This window comes from Lipophrys pholis (assembly GCF_963383615.2).
Source record: "Lipophrys pholis genome assembly, chromosome: 13".
Taxonomy (NCBI): Eukaryota; Metazoa; Chordata; class Actinopteri; order Blenniiformes; family Blenniidae; genus Lipophrys; species Lipophrys pholis.
Window position 1 is genome coordinate 2,252,224 of NC_137632.1, and position 12,896 is coordinate 2,265,119.

The 12,896-nt window shown below is 45.7% G+C and overlaps 1 protein-coding gene across 1 annotated transcript; it reads left to right on the forward strand.

Annotated features, from left to right (window-relative positions):
• Window positions 1-518: 518 nt before the first annotated feature.
• Window positions 519-1,277, forward strand: olig1 (oligodendrocyte transcription factor 1; the record flags this gene model as incomplete). Its single annotated transcript, XM_080477851.1, has 1 exon — window positions 519-1,277. One exon carries the CDS (start codon window positions 519-521, stop codon window positions 1,275-1,277), a length of 759 nt encoding a protein of 252 aa, XP_080333977.1.
• Between the last annotated feature and the right edge of the window lie 11,619 nt (window positions 1,278-12,896).

Genomic DNA, 12,896 nt, shown 5'->3' on the forward strand with positions numbered 1-12,896 from the left:
ACTTAGAAGTTAAACGTCACTCAAATGTTTATTATGGGGTCAACTAAACGATCATCCTCTGGTGTTGTGTGGATTCACACTTCAGCACATCCTCGTGTTTCTCCTCGGAGTGTCAAGAATCACAAAGTCAGACGTGCAAATGTGTGTTTCATGGTGTGTTTGGGGAGGAGTTGAGCTGAAGTGGGGGTATGTGAGGGGAGCATTTAGCTCAATTCTCTACCATGTGAGCTGTCATTCTTGCCTCAGGCAGCTGTGGTAATGAGATAAAACCGAGCGGTCACTTTAGGAACCTCTCATTTCCTCCCTGCTTAAGAAGCCTCAAACCTCTGAAGCCGAACGTGAATTTGTTCTTGCTGTGTTGGAGGTCAGCTGGAGGTCATCTGCGAGCAGAGTGGAGCTCAACCAGGCGGAAGGAATGAAGATTTCATTTTTCACTTTGAGGATTTTTTCTTAAGTGGTTTTTGGCTTCAGGTGCAACACCGTGATTTGGTGAAAGAGCTGGCTCCCCTCAGGAGACTATGAATGTGCTGTCAAACGCCGCCATCAGGGCCCAGGAGCAGGCTCTGCCACTTTGCGGCCCTGCATCTGTCCAGGACTTGCCCCACTGTCCTCCAGGGTTCAACCTGAACTCCCGCCTGAATCCTGCACCTATGCTCAGCCTCCAGAGCGCTCAGAGATCAGCTAAACCTCAGAGGGAGCTGAGTCCTGAGGAGCAGCAGGAGCTCAGGAGGAAGATCAACAGCAGGGAGCGGAAGCGGATGCAGGACCTGAACATTGCCATGGACGCCCTGAGGGAGGTCATGGTGCCATACGCCTCTTCGCCTTCGTCCGGTTCATCTCAGACTCACCATCCCGGGGCTCCTCCGGGCCGCCGTCTCTCCAAGATCTCCACCCTGGTCCTGGCCAGGAACTACATACTCCTCCTGGGCTCGTCCCTGCAGGAGATGCGGCGGCTGCTGGGGGAGGTGAGCATGGGGATGGGGGTGAACACGGGGTCGGTTCCCAGGCTGCTGCTCGCCGGAGGCTGGCCTCTCCTCCTCACTCAGGAGTCCCTCCTCTCCTCAGCAGTGTCCTCGTCTGCCTCTTCCTCTTCTGCCTCCTCATCATCCTCGGCAGCAGGAAAATGCCCTCTGCTGTCCCCTGGTCCAATGGATGTCTCCATGGCTCCGGTGCAGTGGAGCTCGGCGGGGGCCCCGGCAGGGCCCCTGTGCCCCTGCGGCGTCTGCAGACTGCCCAGATTCACCCACTCCACTCCAGCGCCCAGATTCCCAAAGTGACACTTTATGATCAGAGTGAAGGACTTAATGACTGCTGCATGGACGCAACACTTTTATATGAAATGCTATTTTTCTAACATTTTAGCCTTTATACCATTTTACTACAATACTCACTCTTATCTTTTGAATTTACTTTGTCTTTTGAAGTTTGACCAAACCTTTTGATTGCTCGCTGCGTGAATTTTAATAAATATTTCATGTCATGAACTAGTTTATTGATTCTAGTGGGTTCAAATTTGGTTGAAGACTGAAAGTAAATCCTCTGTTTTGTGCCTGACTGTCGTGATGGCTGGTGGGAATGAATGGCTGAATAAAGGAAAATGTGAAGACAAAGTGGTGGAGACAAAGTAAAAACATCAAGAGTTCTATACAAAATCCTCAGAGCTGAAACTGAATCGAAATGTAATAAAAACGTATTAATGAGGTAATATGACAACTTTTACCATTTTTGTTCCCTATCAGATGATGTGTAAATTTGTAGTAAAAAAAAAAGCTAAATCATATAATATATAAAAAATTGATATGAGAAGCAGTTCAGGAGGCCAGAGTGTTACTTCATTAACTCAATACAAGTACTGCGAACAATCTCCCACTAGGTTTTTTCAGGCAATTTAAAAATAGAATAGAATAGAATAGAATATCTTTATTATCATTATACACTGTACTGTACAACAGATTAGAAAGCTGATCTTCTCACAGTGCAAATAAAAATAAACAATAGAGCAACATGGCAACAGGTTCATGGTTGTTTTTAACCGCAAACTTGAAATGAGATAAGCTTCTTTATGCAAATGAAAATAAACCTCAAGTTTTTGTCTCCCGTCAATTTCTCACTAAAAACGACCAATAAATTTCCGAGCAGTTTGCAGAACTTATGTTTTCTAAATTTGCAACTCTTAACTTGCTGTTTATGATTGTTTGAACCTTCACCGCTCGTCACTGCTGGACGCTCTAAATGTTACATCACCTCCAGTTTTAAAGCTTTTCAACTTGGTTCTGTCCTGAAAGCTGGAAAGCTCAAAAAACCTCAACCTGCCAGTCTGCTCTCTTCTCAGGTGGTTTTTTTTACCTTTAGTTGAACCCAGAAGTCTGCAACCAACGGCTCTGGAGCCACATGTGGCTCTGCAGCTCCAACGCAGCGGCTCCATGAAACTTTCACAATATGTCACAGAAATCAACATTTTCTTTTCATTCTTATTGACATTCCAGTTTCAATGGCTAAAACAGCTAAATCAGGGAAAACAGCCAGAACAGCTTTGAGGAAAAGAAAAACAAAGAGGGAAAACAAACAAGAAAACAGGAAAAATAAAGACAAAGAACGAAAAAACTAAAAGTAAAAAAAAATGCAATAGGAAACACAGAGTGGCTATAAACAGCTAACGAGCTAAACGGCTAAACAAACCAAAATTGTCCACAAAAGCTCAAAATGTAATAAAATATATCTAAATGGCAGCTGTGGCACTTCATTAATGGAACCTTATTTTTTTGTATCCTCATTTATTTGAGATGTTTTCTTTATTTCAAACCATTTTGCTTTGCAGCTCCAGACAAATTTCATTTGGTGGAAAATTGTGAAAACGTCTCTATTGGTCATAAAGGTTGTAGAGTCCTGGTTTAACCTCACCGCACCACCAAACAGCCTCCAGGAGTACACTGAATGAATGAGTGAATAGTTTGAATGAATGGTTTATGTCTGGTCATAGATATAATCAGCAACAAATACTGTTCGCTTTAAATGACCAACAAAAGGAAAAGACTGAGCCAGTGGCTGATTTATGCTTCTATTATACAATAAGTTCTACGGAATAAATATGCACACCTTACTAACAAAAACCCAAAACAACAAAACCAACAACTAATAAAGAACAAAAAAGGCTTTTTTAGTTCCTTTCCTGGATTGCAGTTAAATTCAGATTTGTTGATTCCCACCTTCCTGACGGTGTCGTGTTCAGTGATCCATCTAAACTGACGGAGACAGAATCGTTCCTCCAGCATCGCCTGCCGTCCCTCACAGGTTTCACCATAAAAATGTATTGGAGCCAACTTCTCCTGGATCTTCGCCTCCTTGATTTCTTTTTTTTTTAAAATATATATTCAGATGCTGAGCTGAAAAACGTCATCCTCCCTCCAGCCCACCCTAAAACAGTGAAACATACCCCCCCCCCCCCCGCCAACACTCACTGCTCCAACCAGCAAAAGATCAAAACGCTCCCGTGTAATTACTGCTCCACAGAAAGAAGGCCTTTTGATTATTAGTCCCCTCTTGCTCCTCCATACTCAAATTCTTGATGTTTCTCTGTGTCGAGGAGCCGGGACGGGGTGATTTGGTGCTACTCATTACACTCACTCCACAATATGTTCAAACGCCCAGAAAATGTGTCCGTCTGAATGGGGTTCACTCCTGCAAACTCGCCGGCCCTCTGGAAGAAAGCAGACAGCCTCATTCTGTGGGAGAACAAGAGGCGCTGCCCGGGAAGACGTTCTCAGCTCCAGCCCGGCCCTTACCACCGCCTGCATGATAATGAGAATAATCATAATCATAATGCTGATAAAATACTCAAAATAATTGCCACCCGCGAATAAGAGGATTATGGAGGGGAGATATGTGAATGGTGGCGAGTGAATGGAGGAGAATCTGTCAGCATCAGGAGGGACAAAGGAGGAGCTGGATGCCATTAAGTGAGATTAAGCTAAATAAGGCTTGATTTTCTTACAAGGAAAAATGAGAAGAGGGTGAGAGTGAAGGAGGAGAGGAAGGGGAGGGAGGGAGAGTCCGATTCAGAGATCAAAGTAAGATGGCCAAACTTCACGTATTTCATTTACATATAGCTGCTTTATGTCTATGGGGGGATTAGCTACCTTGCTATTTTCTCCGGGTTGCTCTCCATTCTGCTACCTCTGCCCACCATCCATTTCCTCCTGCTCTCAGCCCTTCTTCTACCCCCCTGAGTCGGGCTCCTTCATTTCTCCCCCCTCTCCTTCTCTGCTTTCTCTCTGTGTCTCCAAGAGGCTCTCACTTTCTTGTGTTTGGTGGTCTCATTGTTGCAGCGACACAGGGGCCTGCTCAGTCTTTGTGTGAGCACTTTAACTCATCTCCATTTCATCACTGTTCTTCAATAGAGCGAGGAGGACTCGTAAGACAATGTGCACACACACATACACACACACACACACACACACACACACACACACACACACACACACACACACACACACACACACACAAACACGCACGCACTCACACACACACACACATGCACAAACATGCACGCACACACACATGCACACACATGCACGCACACACACATGCACACACACATGCATGCACACACACACACACACACACACACACACACACACACGCACACACACACACACACACACACACACACACACACACACACACACACACATACACACACACACACACACACACACACACACACACACACATTTGCACACACACACGCACATATGCACACACACACACACACACACACACACACACACACACACACACACACACACACACACACACACACACACACACACACACACACACACACACACACACACACCATTCAATGAGATTCTTACTTTTCTTAAAGGAAAAGTACTTTTAAAAACCTCTGACAGTTATTCTATCCCTTGAACTGCTACCTTATCGTGGTGGGGGAGTTTGAGTACCCGAATGATTCCAGGAGCTACATTGTCGGGGGGCTTGCCCCCCAGTAGGGTCTCCCAAGGCAAACTGGTCCTAGGTGACGAGTCAGACCAAAAGCAGTTCAACAAGCCCTGAAGTCACCTGAAGAGTAAAGTGACATCGCCCGGTAAGGCGCAGCCGGGGCCTCACCCTGGAACCAGGCCTGGGGTTGGGGCATGTATGCGAGCTCCTGGTGGCCGGGCCTTTACCCGCGGAGCCCGGCCGGGCCCAGCCCGAACGGATGACGCGGGTTCCTCCTGTGAGCCCATCACCCACAGAGGCAAACGTAGGGTTCGGGTGCAATGTGGATTGGGACATGGAATGTAACCTCGCTGGGGGGTAAGGAGCCTGAACTTGTGCGGGAGGTAGAGAGATACCGTCTAGATATAGTTGGGCTCACCTCCAACCACAGCTTGGACTCTGGAACCCAGCTCCTCGACTGGGGCTGAACACTCCACTTCTCTGGAGTTGCCCGCGGTGAGAGGCGGCGGGCTGGCGTGGGCTTGCTTATTGCCCCACAGCTCAGCCCCATGTGTTGGAGATCACCCCGGTGAATGAGAGGGTCGCGTCCCTACACCTTCGGGTAGGGCACAGGTCTCTGACTGTTGTCTCGGCCTACGGACCGAACAGCAGTACAGAGTACCCTACCTTCTTGGAGTCCCTGGGAGGGGTGCTGGATAGATAGTGCTCCAACTGGGGACTCCATTGTCCTACTGGGGGACTTCAACGCCCACGTGGGCAATGACAGTGAGACTTGGAAAGGGGTGATTGGGAGGAACGGCCTCCCTGATCTGAACCCGAGCGGTGTTCTGTTATTGGACTTCTGTGCTAGTCACAGTTTGGCCATAACGAACACCATGTTCGAGCACAGGGGTGTCCATAAGTGCACTTGGCACCAGGACACCCTAGACCGGAGGTCAATGATAGACTTTGTGGTCGTGTCATCTGATCTCCGGCCACGTGTCTTGGACAACATGAAGAGAGGGGCAGAGCTGTCAACTGATCACCACCTGGTGGTGAGTTGGATGCGCTGGACGGGGAGGAAGCCGGGCAGACTCGGCAGGCCCAAATGTGTCATGAGGGTCTGTTGGGAACACCTGGCCGAGCCCTCTGTCCGCGCAGTCTTCAACTCCCGCCTCCGGGAGAGCTTCTCAGGGATTCTGGGGGAGGTTGGAGACATTGAGTCCGAGTGGACCATGTTCTGCACCTCCATTGTTGAAGCTGCTGCTCGGAGCTGTGGTCGCAGGGTCTCTGGTGCCTGTCGTGGCGGCAACTCCCGAACCCGGTGGTGGAAACTGGAAGTAAGGGATGTCGTCAAGCTGAAGAAGGAGTCCTATCGGGCGTTGTTAGCTCATAGGACTCCTGAGGCAGCTGACGGGTACCGGCAGGCCAGGCGGGCCGCAGACCGAGCCGTGGAGGAGGCAAAAACTCGGGTCTGGGAGGAGTTCGGGGAGGCCATGGAGGAGGACTATCGATCGGCCCCGAGGAAATTCTGGCAAACCGTCCGGCTCCTCAGGAGGGCGAAGCAGGTTTTCACTAACACTGTTTACAGTGGAGGTGGGGAGCAGCTGACCTCAATTGGAGATGTCGTCGGGGAGGTGGAAGGAATACTTCGAGGACCTCCTCAATCCCACCATCACGTCTTCCGCTGAGGAAGCAGAGGCTGGGTTCTCAGAGGTATACTCGTCCATTACCCAAGCTGAAGTCACCAAGGTAGTTGCTTAAGCTCCTCGGTGGCAAGGCACCGGGAGTGGATGAGATTTGCCCTGAGTTCCTTAAGTCTCTGGATGTGCAGGGACTGTCGTGGCTGACACGTCTCTGCAACCTTGCGTGGCAGTCGGGGACAGTGCCTCTGGAGTGGCAGACCGGGGTGGTGGTCCCTCTTTTTAAGAAGGGGGATCGGAGGGTGTGTTCCAACTACAGGGGGATCACACTCCTCAGCCTCCCCGGGAAAGTCTATTCCAGGGTACTGGAGAGGAGGATTCGGCCGTTAGTCGAACTTCGGATCCAAGAGGATCAATACGGTTTTCGTCCAGGTCGCGGAACACTGGACCAGCTCTATACTCTCATCATATATCATCGACATATCAACGTTATAATGCCATTTTCAGTGAATTAGTAGCCGTACATCTCATATATCTTATTGTCGTGGTGTTCAGTCATTATTAGCCTGTTAAAGTTGTCCATCATTGAGCTAAATGGAGCAAAACGTCAGTAAAAATCAAAGTTATATTGTAGGAAAATCTTGCAAGTGTCCATGTTGAGGGGAAAAGTCTCTTTTGACTTGACGTATCTTCCAGTTGGGTGTAAGTTGACGGATGTTGCCGCTTTCTTTTTCCACAGCAACATGCGTCTCTAACGTGGAAAGCACACATTGTCCTTCACTGTCTGCTCTCCTGCAGCCTCTCATCTCAGAGTGCTGTTTGCCTCTGGCCTTTGTCGTACTGTTTCATAGCACTTAAACAGTCAACGTGGGGAGTCCTTGGCTTAGGAAGTCTTGAGCCATAAATTTCTTCTCCACAATGAGACGAGCACAGGGGCTGGTCAGGACCCCCATTTACTTTCTAACTCAGCTTTTATTCATTCCCTCCCTAAATAACATTAGGCCCTCCTGTGCTGTCCCACCCTGAAACTGGCGATCCCCTCTGTCACCTCTTCTTTCTCAGACCGGGCCGATACAACGGGGTTACTGCCGAGCCCCGCCGGCCTGCTCATTAAGCATCGTGTTCTCTCCCACCCATTCCAGCCCTCCGTCCTATTCACGCCGCGGCCCTCATTACAACTTTACAGGCCACCATCATCCGCCACCTCATTACTGCGGCCGGTGAGCTGAGATAGTGTGTGGTCACCCAGGGGGGACGTATTGTCTTTAAACATGAAATTATAATCAGTGGAAAGAACATATTCATGTAAAGTGATGGATGAATGAACTGAACTGATACCTGAGCAGCAATACAGGGAGCTCCTTTTCATATTTTCTACCATCACCATATATTCTCTGCAGTAAATGATGAGATCAATATATAATCAATATGTAGTAATACAATATACAATATGTAACAATACATTAACAGCCTCCGGTGGTCTGAGTAGCTTTCATTGAAACCAGGTAACCCCAACTTTACAAACAGAGAGGGTGCTGCTTCCATGCCCCTCAAATCACTCCTCAAATGTGTGTATACCTTTTCTAATATATGTTAAAGCACTTTAAACTTACCCGTATCTCCTCTCCATTCAAGTTGGGGATATTAGGAGTTCATAAACATCCACTCTGCTTCTGTTGTCCTGGATTTAATGCATTATTCTTAATCCATACTACAAATTAACAGTATTATTATGTTATCCAAGGGATCACAACCTTCACCTTGTAAACAAACAAAAAATGTTCAAATTTCAACACATTGTAATGACAATTTACTTTAATAAAGATTTCAGACATTAACGAATAACAATAATAAATCAGATTGCACATTTTACTCTGACTTTTTTTAATTTTTTTGGTTTTTCTAAACTACGCAATGACTCTAAAAGTTTTTATTAGATACTGCGGGATCACAGAGTCTCTCTTAACACATAGAATGTGGATGAAAAAGTTGCAGTAGTTGTGATGTATTGCTTGCAGGTTGTGTTTGAATACATTTATAAACTTGAAGCTCAGTGATGATGATGATGATGATGATGATGATGATGATGATGATGATGATGATGATGATGATGATGATGATCTGCGTGGACATAAATAAGCCAATGGCTTTTCCTGAACTGTGACCAGAAACAAACCTTTCATTCGTTCATTCATTCATTCATAATCCAGTTATATGTACCACTGCGATTTCAGTCTGAACAGTCTGCTCAGATGTGTTTTAATAAGAATTTAATAAAATCATACACACTTTTTGGTTTGCACATGGAAAAGCACATGGAAGAGGAATCTACAACTTTAAGACAAAAGAATGAGACGAATGTGGGATGATGTGCCGCTGCTGGCATCTCAAGCTGTTGCTCTTACTGTCTCTCAGCAGTGCTTATTTGACTGCTGGATCAAACTATTGAACACACATTTTGGTGTTTGTGTACATTTGATTAAGTTTTATGAGACAAATCAGTGAATCTCAGCAATAAAAATGCTAGTGGTTTAGTTGTGGTGATTGTAATCCCACCAACACCAGTCATTAGGATACATTAGATATTTGAAAATGCTGAAATCCTAAATAATCCTAAAATAAATAAAAACTCGCGCCTGCAGTCTGAGAATCGGCTAAAACATGTAAAACCTCTGCCGCGGTGCGTTAAATGTATGCGTCTGTGTGTCATTGTGGTAATGAACCCCTGGCCCTCGGTTTGCCCTCTGAACCCTCTGTGGCCTTGGAAGCAGGAATTCCAGTTAACACATCACAGATCACTTTTCTTTTCTTCTTGTTTTGTGTTTCTGTCGCTTCTCGCCAAACGTCGGCCCGGGCGCGGAGCGAGGCCTGACAGCCACCGGCCCTCTCCCTCCTCTGTTTTCCTGTCCTCTTTCTTCCCTTCCTTTCTCTCGCTCCTCTGTTTGGGCTTCTCTTTTTTGCCTCCCTTTCTGCTTAATTGAGTTGTTTGGCAGGCGGGCTTGTCAGACCGCACCGTCTATGTGGGGAGTCTGAGGGGCAGGGGGCGAACGCCATTGTGCTCCCAGAGACGGGTTAGTTTTTCACTGTTACTCCTGCATGAGTGAACATGGCCCAGATTAGGACTGTGGGGGGGGGGGGGGGGGGGGAGTTTGGGGGGTGTTGGGGGAATAAAGTTATGGAAAATTTGCAAGTTTATTTAGTTGTAAATAGAAAAAAATCAAACAGAAAAGACAATTAATTTCAATCTTGGGTAGTTACAACAGTTGTTAATACTTGCAAAAATGATCTTTAGAACCACAGTATACAATATTTGAAAACATCTTACACACATTTCCATTGAGCTGACATCCCCATAAATGTTTTAAATCACCACTGCATTCAAATTAGAATGCTGTTAATTTAAAATGAAATGCTCTCGTGATTGATATTTGGGCTTTCAAGTAATAAGAGTGTCTTTTCACTTTTAAGTGCTCAGCAAACCCGTAAATATTTTCCCCATACGGGAGTGTAGAGTGGCCTGGAGAAGGCAAACACTGACTCTGTGTGGAGTCATCAATCATGGAGACAGAGCGAAGAGAGAGAAATGCAGAGGAGGATATTCCTTTCACTTATTCACATCTGCACGGTAGCCACATTGTGAAAGAGGCCATCCACGTGAATAAACTCAAATAAAATCATTATTTTAATGCGTTTACAGCTGGAAATGGTTGTGAATAGATTGTAACTGAATTCTCAGAATTCTAATCCAATCCAATCTGCTTTAGCAGTTAAATATGCTTCATATTCCAAGAATGAAAACATTCATGGCTGCATGTTGTAGTTAATGGAATATATTTATTTCGTGCGTCCGGTGTTCAGGATTGATATTAACCCCAAAATACATCAAATCTAATTCAACCGTTTCAATTTTGGGAAAATAAAAAGTTTGGCTTTGTCTCTGCCAAAAATCTGCAATTAATGAAATATTGTAATTAGGTTTGTGAAACATCTTCCTGATATAACCTATTTTAATAGATATGAAAGGAAAAAGGATGTTTCTTTTTCTCCTGATAGGTTTGAAAATGTTTTACTTGGGAGAAAATGAGCTTTCAACAAACAAAACTTGTAGAATGTGAGTATAGACAAACTGTAGGTACACACACAGAAACGGCAAAAACCTAGAAAACTTGTGTTGAAATCCCAAATGGATGGATGTTTTTCTAATTTGCATGCATGTGAGCAACGCTAATGTTTAATGACACTTCTCAGTGAAGGCTTTTTACACTAATAGCACAACTAGTAGTTTTGACCATGTAGTTATTGTTTGTATTGTTGTATCTGAGTGCAGGAGAAAGACTCTCCTCTCTTCCCTCAGGGTCCATGAACCTGTCCATCTGCTCACACACACACCAAAACAGACAGTCAAGGGCAAAGGGGAGACTCTGTTTGTGTGTGTGTGTGCATATGTTATAAATACGAGCTTTTAAAAGGTAGTGTGTGTAGTCACTTTACACGGTACAAGGTCTGGATTGGAGCCACCAGACTTCAGCTCCCTCCCAAAGGATGCCTCACACCCTCTTACTTTAAAATCACTAATACACACACATGCCCACACTCACACTCCGACTGCTCTGACAGCTACAAGCCCTCTTAAACACTGCAGAGAACCGCTTGTGGTTTTTCTGGAGTGTTTTCCAACACGCACGCACGCACGCACGCACGCACGCACGCACGCACACTTGTGCCATCACACAGCCGCTTTCTTTCTGCTGACCAGCAGAAATCCCGGACACCTCAACCCAAGGACAGTGTGTGTGTGTGTGTGTGTGTGTGTGTGTGTGTGTGTGTGTGTGTGTGTGTGTGTGTGAGGGGGGGGGCAGCTCATTCCTCCTCTCCTCCAGCCTGCTGGAATGCCAAAACCAGCCGGCAGGGTCAACCCCAGAGTCAAAACACTTCAGAGGAACGAGGAGAGGCCAAGCAGCGTCGTGCATTTTTATTACACGGCTACATGATTTGACCCAATGAACAATAAAGCCAAAACTACTTCAGTGGAGCAGACAAAGACCTCCACCATAAGTTAAAAGGTGGACGGTTTGCAGGTCAGCAATAAGGGACGGACTCAAGTTGTTGAAAGCAAACACAGAAAAGCAGCGTGTTTATCTTCATACTGAGGATACTTCTCAGTGACATTCAAATATCTAACAAGGGCAACATCATTATATTGGTACTGTTTTTCAAAATAGTGGTAGAGCAGTCGTCTCCCAATTGGAAGGTTGCAGGTGCGATTCCCATTTCCACCTGTCCACATGCCAAAGTGAGCAAGACACCCCAAACTGCTCCCAATGGAGTGACAACGCCCTGCATGGCCGCAGCCTCTATTGGTGTGTGAATGTGATTATTGGTGTAAAGTGCTTTGGGGCTGCTCACAGTTGAAAAGCGCTATATAAGTGAATACCGTTTAATTTGTTTAAATGGCCTCGTTTACGTGACAATGTTTTAACACATCGCTTGTGTTTCAGGAAGGTTTCTTGTTTTTATGTTGGGCCACTAGTTGGTGCTGTTTTTTCAATGAAACCACACACATGCAGCAGACAACATTACACTATGAACACTGGGAGGACCCTGACATTCTAGTGGACAGACTACCAAGTTACTTTGTTATTACGGTGACTGTCAAAATATAACTACCAAGTCACATTGTTATTACAGTGGCTGTCAAAATAAAACAGTAAAAGGTTCATATACTGAGGGTTGATTTAACTAATTCAGATCAGCTGTTCTGGAACCGGAAACTCAGAGTTTCAATCTCAGGTCACATTTACACGTACCCGGGTAGTTATAAAAAAAGAGAAGTGATATTTTCTCTGCGTTTGGGCGCATTTACACATAAACCAACGACGACTCACCACAAACGATGATTCCTGAAAACTCCGGCCACAGTGGGGATCTGGATAAACTCCATGTTTCCAGTTGCATCTTAAGGCGGGTATTTATGCTGCAATTTGTGAAGTGGTGTTTTTTTTCCAAGATTCTGATTGGCTTTCATGACTACCATGGCTTCATGCTTCTTGCTACACTGCCCCCTACAGGTTTGGCTGCTCATAGCAGCTCTGAACCAGGTGGATATGCAGGTCTGTGTAAATGAAGATTTTTTTTCAAAGGGAGAGGGGGAAATATCCGTCTTTGTGAAAACCCAGGGACTGTAAAAGTGGCCAGAGAGTCTGTTGACTCAGACTTCAGGGTGAAACTTATTACCTTGCAAAACTGATTTAGAATGATGAGAATCAGTCAAACACATTTTATCCAAGAAACAGGACAAATTCTTTCTCACTT